We start from the raw sequence: 6,716 nt of genomic DNA on the forward strand, positions 1-6,716 counted from the left end.
CTTTATCATTTCAATGTCAGAAAAGAAAATTAAAAAAACAACAACAAACAAACAAACAAACAAAAAACATTATGTACATGGTCTTGATATTTACAGGTGGTTTGAAAGCTGGACGTTGGCTCCGCTGCTGTCCCACTTGAGGTGCAACCAAATCCCACTCTTAAACGTGCTGCAGTAAACGTGTCCTGACTCGGAGATTGTCTTTGAACCAAAAGAAGGAGGAAAAAAAAAAAAAAAAAAAAAAGAGTCGCCGACTTGTCTTCCTGCGTTTATTCATTCATTTATTTATTTATTTTTTGTTGTTGTCCATTGTTATTTTGTTAGTCTGTCCAGGCTAGTAGTCCTGATGTGGGCTGTGCGTCAAACTGTGCCGTCGCAAGTCACAGTTGCGCCGAAACACCTTTCCGCAGCGGCCACAGCTGTAGGGCTTGATGTCTGTATGGGTGAGAAGGTGAGTTTTCAGGTTACTTCTTTGATTAAAGGTTCTTCCGCATGTGGGGCATTTGTGGGGAGACTCCTGTTTAGATTTAAAGCAAGCAAAGGATTATTCCCTTTAATTGTATAGAACGTCTATCAGTTGTATCTTTTCAGTCATCTCAATAACTCTGTCGTGTCAGGTATAGCTGATTTACACAATATGTATATATATATATTTTTTAACTTTAACTCTCACTTACATATTTTTTTTTTTTTTTGCTTTAATTTGGTAATTGGCCAAACTCAATCGTTTAGTGAAACTTATTGACATCCCCGTGCATGCAGTAGACCATGCACAACAGGTGAGTTATGAGCATAACCCAGAAAGAAAAAAAAATCATGGTGACTGTTAATATTTCCAGCTTACCTGCATATGTAAGGTTTTATGGACGGCTAGAGTTCGAGACTGACAGAATCCCTTCCCACATTCTTGACATTTGAAGGGTTTTTCCTTGGAGTGGATGTATCTGTGAAACAGAAATGACACTTAATCAAACGTCTGCTCGTGCGCGGATTTGCTTGTAGCTGCTACAAAACCCCAGAGTCACAGGGCGAAAAGAAGAAGAAGAAGAGAGAGAAAAAAAGCTCTACTGTCAAGTTGTGAGTGTCCAACTTAATGCGTAAAAAGTGCTTTAGCGCCCTCATGGAGAAAACTCTGGGAACAGGCCTGTCTGAATGTTACAGCAAAACTAAGAATATTTGTTTTCTTAGATGCAGGCCATGAAGAGATCATTTAAATAAACACATATACCTGTGAATTAAATCACATACAAACTCAAAATGACTGCTGGGAACTTCATACCCTGCTCCTAAGACTCTGAGGAACAATCTGTTATAAATCAGTCTTACCTGTGGTCTCTGAGATGGTCTTGTCTTCGGAAAGCCTTGTGGCAAATATCACAGGTATAGGGCCGCTCGTCTGTGTGGGTCCTCTCGTGGATGAGGAGGTTGTAGGACTTGGTGAAATGCCTGCCGCAGAACTTGCAAATAAACTCCTTTTTAGTCTTGGACGGGAGCCTGCCCCGGGTGGGTTTTCTCTCCGGGGACAGCTTGCTCAGCTCGGTGATGGTCCCCCCTAACTTCGCCAGATCCGCAGCTTTCGGCGGGTCCTCCTGAGTGGCAGCGAGGGCCAGGTTGGCGAAGTCAAACCTCGGTCTGTCCTTGTGCAGCGAGGGCACGCCGTGCGCAACGCCGGCTTGTTTGGGGTGGAAGAGTTGCGCTGTGAAGGGTAACGCCGGGAAGGGAAGCCTGGGGTCCACCAGACCCTGGGCGGCTGCCATCTCCGTGATCGTCGACCTCAGTCCTTGGATGTGCGGGTAACCAAGAGTCCAGTGGTTCATGTGCATAGTTTGCACGGCGCTGAGGCCGTACAGCCCCTGCAGCTGGTCAGCGGGGAAAGTGTTGACGGCCTGCAGGAAGGAGTAGTTTGTGAGCTGGAGGGCCGGGTGCAGGGGGATCGGAGCGTGCAGGGCTTTGCTCCCCATCTCGGCTCAGACCTCTGCAGAAGACACGGTGATAATCCTGGGGGGAAAAAATACAAATTACAAAGCGATTAGTGCTGTGTGTGAGTGCAACATTACAGCCAGTAAGTATGTTGTAACAATGGCAGAGCTTCAGTTAGTAATTATGATACAGGGGAAGGAAGAAAAAGACAAAACACCTGTCTGATTATTTTCTATTTTACATGAAATGCACCGAGGCATGTTCTGACGCTGTGTATTCTGATCTGACACGACCGCATTTATCTCAGGAAAACGATGTCCGCCCACGGAAGGAACGGATTATGTTCCTCCAGCAGGTAGTGGATCATATCTGCTCGGATTATGGCGCAAATTAATTACCTTGATTTTTTGACAATTTACACAAAGCAGGGGGGAGCTGATCATTTTTGCTGAGATGCAGCAGTATTGCCCCGCACTGAAACTGCTGAGTAAAACCCTGTTTGTCACAAGCAAAAACCACAGAAAGAATGTAACCATCCGCGTGGGTATTTTACGCATAGGCAGCAAAAAAGAAACAAAAAAAAACCAAAGCTCGTCCCTTAAAAGACGGAGATGCTGTTCAAAGCACTTTTTATGAAACAAATCAGTCATCGACGCTGTAATTAAATTAAGTGTGTGTGAAACGATTCATATGGCATCGATCAACACTGAAAATTACATATCCAGATCACTTGGAGCTGTGCACTAAATCTCAGGCGAGGTAATTAAAGAAGACACTTGTTGTTTTTGACGGGTGCAGTTGGTGTTTCACAACGCAAAACAAGTGTTTTGCATGCGGATTTGGAGGAGTTTGTAATTTTGCAAGCAGAGATCAGATATGTTGTTAAGCGCATGAACATGAGTCAGAGAAAAAAAAACAGAGAGGAAGAAAAGAAAAAGCACACGGATGCTGGCTACTGTCCACAAGAAAAATACTGTAATCTTCGCTGGACGCGCATGTGCTTTTTATTCCCATTGTTGCGGAGAGAGGAGCAAGTTGATTTTTATGGGCACTATATATTTATTTTTATTTTTATTTGCTTTTATTCTATTTATTTCATGCTGCATGTTTTGGTATTTCCCCTTAAAGACAAGGGGAACCTGGTGGCAAACAACTCCTGGGCATTTCAACCTACTTTCTCCCTCGGAACAATGTCTGCGTTAATTAAAAACAGGAGCTCCCTGCTGTCCGCGCAGTGCAGGACACATAAGGTGAGCTGACAGTGCGAGAAATTAGAGGGCCTGGTTTCATGTTTTTTGTTTTTTTTTTTGGGTTTAGTTTTTTTTTTTTCAAAGGATGACAAGTTGTGTTTTCCCACACAGATAATAAAAAAAACAGTCCACCGTGTTGGTTCGAGACTCCGGATGGTGAAAGCGGGACTGGCGGCGAGCCAGCGATGCAACGGCGAGCTGACCTTGTAGATTTGGTCGGAGAGTGAAAACGAGAGAGAAAAAAGCTCGTTTGTTATTTATCTGGTTTTGGATTACAAAGAGGAAAGATTAGAGCTGTTTTTGACAGATGAGACCAGATCGCATTTGACGTCATATTCATCCAACCTGCCGAACCTGAAAGCTTCAGGAGACTGTGAGGGAGTGTGCGCAGAGTGACAGCCCGGCGGACTGTGCATGGGAGCCGGAGGGCTGCTCGCCTGTCAGGTCCTTCATATTTGCCTCACAGATCTTTGACTTCTGTCTGCCTTGTCCTCTCAGAGACGGGACAGGGTTAAGCGTCATTTTGCACAGGTGCAACGTAAGTCACCATGCAGGCACTTGTTCCTCGCACATATAACTGCTCAACCTGTTCTTCTCCCAGTAACCTTTGGACTTCACGTCCACTTTGACAGCGGGCTGAGTGTTCTGTCTTGTTCGCTGAATCCCTGTCAGTTATTATTTTTTTGGCAGAGCCATCTAGATTCGCAAAGTCGCGGCATGTTTTTTACTGAAGCAAAGGCCACAAGCTCCTGCCAGTAATGTTCTGCGCTGTGGACAGAGACCAATGATGTAAAAAAAAAAAAAAGAAAGAAAAAAAAACGTGAGGCGAACTATGACCTCGGACTGGAGATCACCACGAAGCAATAATCACCTCTGGAAACAAGATTCAGTTTAGCTCTGGTTTCAGGAAAATATCTCGTTTACTACCAGTTCGATCTATTTGGTTTATAGCTCAATCAGCAGCAGATGAATGTTTTCTAAAGATCAAATGAAGCTCTAACAAGTGAGCTTGGTTCCCTTCTTTCAGGGGACTGATAAGTATCCTGTCAAACTGAGTCTTACCCCGGTAAATAGCTGCCAAAGGTCCTGCGGTGTGTCAGTAATCCACAGTTAACTATAGAGGCGACGAGCTCCAATAAAGCGCCGCTAAAAGTTTTCCAACTTCCAAGTCCATGAAACTTTCATGTAGCCATGCAGCCAGCTCTGATGTCGCGGACCTTTGCAGAGATGTGACAAGTTGTGAAAACTTGTGGAAAAGAGGCGAAGAAGTTTGGAGGGGAGCGCGGCGGCGTGGGAGTCCCGTCCGGAGCTGTGGCTGGAAGTGTGCGTAATGCGCACCGGTCCTGCACTTTTCAGGGCTCCGGGGCGCTGGAGTGCTCAGCCCGCCCTCCGACACGCCTCCACCCCCCTCCTCTATCATTAACTCCAATGTTCCTCCTCTGTTTATTTGTGTTTGGATAGCAACTAGGGCCCCAGACCATAGTAGAGAAGCGTGTTCAGCTCAACTGCCTCCTCTGACACCTCTCATATACAATATAGCCAAGGCTGATACCTTCTTTTGGAGTCATGATTGGAAGCGCAGGAGGAAACCCTGCTCGTTTTTTCCTCTAACTCCACGCTTTTGAAAACGTGCTTTTGGATACTTGAGCAGCTTACAAAATTGTTTTTTTTTTCTTCTCCTCTTCTTCTTCTTTCTTTTTTTTTTTTAAACCATAGAACCCATTCGCGAAAATGGAGGGCACATACCACCACATTAAGTCGTTTTTATTTATTTGTGGTAAGAGTATAAAAAAAAAGAAGATGAGGTTTGAGATAGAGAAAACTAAACAGAAAGCATCCGGAGATCAGCAGCAGGGTGAACACATACAAAGGAAGCGACACTTGTATCCTTCAGACAGAACGCTGTTGTTGTTCCCCCTCCTCCTGTAACGGTGTAATTCTTCTCATTGAATTATGTGGGAACAATGAAATCAAACTGGCTGATTCCACCATCATGTCCACGGCCTCACATGTTGCCTGGGCAGCTTTCACCTTTAACTAAGTGGGATTATAACCACACGCGTCATAATAACCCAAAACTATCAGACGTTTTATTTCACGTGATGGGTTGTGTGTGCATGATGATGGTCTGTAACGTGTGGATGCTGCATGTGTGTACGGTGATGAGCCCTAATGAGAAAACGCGGACTCCAAAGTGATGCCTCGGTTTTACACTGAAATCCTCTCTTGAGATTGAGTGTGTTTTATTGAGTTTATGAAAAGTGACGGAGCGCATGAGGTTATGAACTGGACCGCTCTTCAATTAGATTGCGGTTTGTCTCTGGCCGCAGATTTAGATGCAGTGTAATTAAGGCTTTTGACAGGCCGAATAAAAAGTTAAATCTGCGCCTCTTTGTGCCGCGTAAACACAGAGACAGAGAGAGAGGGAGGCTTTACGCACGCACGAGCAGGCTGCGCTTTAACAAGATTATCAAACGCAAAATACTAAATGAATTGAATCTTCAAATGAACCGCAAGAGACCTGAACGTGAACTGAATTAGTATTTTTTTTTTTAAAAAAAAATAATGTGGCATTTATATCATGACTGAAAAATATCTGATGTTTTTTTTTCCGAGTGGAATGTCAGAATGCCTGATTGTGACCCATATTATGCTGAATTAATTGATCTGTTTTTTTTTTCTCACTCTCTCTATTTCATGATTTTACTCATCAAAATAAAAAAAAACTTTTTTTTCCGCAACATAAATATGCGCTCTGTCACACTCAGTGCAACAGGGTTTTTTTTTTTTTTTTTTTTTGCGGCTCCTGAAGTTCTTGTCCTGCACGGAGCCGGTGGACAGAATGCAAGTCTGCAGCGCCGCCTATTGGGACTCCGGCAGTGTAACATGCTGAGTGCACTCCTCTGCTCGAGTGATTGCGGCTCCTGACAGAACACCGTCTCTCACAGCAGCTTCATATTTTCTGTCAACGCCGCTGGGACAAAAAAAAAAAAAAAAACTTTTATAAAAAGGGATGCTTTGTTGTGGGGAATCCATGCTTTTGAAACAGTGAATACATATCCAATAAATAAATAAATAAATACACGAGACAACCTGCTCACTATAGACTATAGCCAAACAATTTAGACATATTTTTCATTTCCGCAGCGGATCGCTGGAGCTCCTGGCCTTTACATTCTAGCGCTGGACGCAGAGTGAATCATCAGTGCGGGAGGAACAGACTTGGTCCTCAGGTCGCTGTGTGAGAGACAACATCCAGTGTACAGTGCGTGTCTGGTGCCTGTCAGCCAGGTCGTTTTTCTTTTAGACCATCCTGAAGCTCATCTCATGTTGCCGAATTTTCGTTTTCTTAGCGCTTGCAGAAGATTTTCTGCAGACGACATGCTTGTGGTTTTCGTTCGGTTTCGTATCACCCATGCTTCTATCTCGACTGTCAAAACACTGAGCAACAGCAGGCGGATTAAAAGACACACAAACTCCCCCCTCACACACACACACACACACACACACACACACGTTTTTAACATTACGCATGATGGCATTTTC

The 6,716-nt window shown here is 44.2% G+C and overlaps 1 protein-coding gene across 2 annotated transcripts; it reads right to left on the bottom strand.

The window, feature by feature from the left end:
• Window positions 1-206: 206 nt before the first annotated feature.
• On the bottom strand, window positions 207-4,509 carry osr2 (odd-skipped related transciption factor 2). 2 transcript variants are annotated; one of them, XM_037075954.1, is made up of 4 exons: window positions 4,233-4,509; window positions 1,327-1,998; window positions 845-944; window positions 207-517 (listed from the first exon to the last, which is right to left on the bottom strand). In XM_037075954.1, the coding sequence occupies exons 2-4, from the start codon at window positions 1,959-1,961 to the stop codon at window positions 335-337; spliced, it is 918 nt and encodes a 305-aa protein (XP_036931849.1). In that variant the 5' UTR covers window positions 1,962-1,998; window positions 4,233-4,509; the 3' UTR covers window positions 207-334. The 2 variants fall into 2 exon arrangements, with proteins under 2 accessions (XP_036931849.1, XP_036931850.1); XM_037075955.1 differs by having other exon boundaries at window positions 223-435.
• Window positions 4,510-6,716: the final 2,207 nt, after the last annotated feature.

Source organism: Acanthopagrus latus, chromosome 17 (assembly GCF_904848185.1).
Source record: "Acanthopagrus latus isolate v.2019 chromosome 17, fAcaLat1.1, whole genome shotgun sequence".
Lineage (NCBI taxonomy): Eukaryota > Metazoa > Chordata > Actinopteri > Spariformes > Sparidae > Acanthopagrus > Acanthopagrus latus.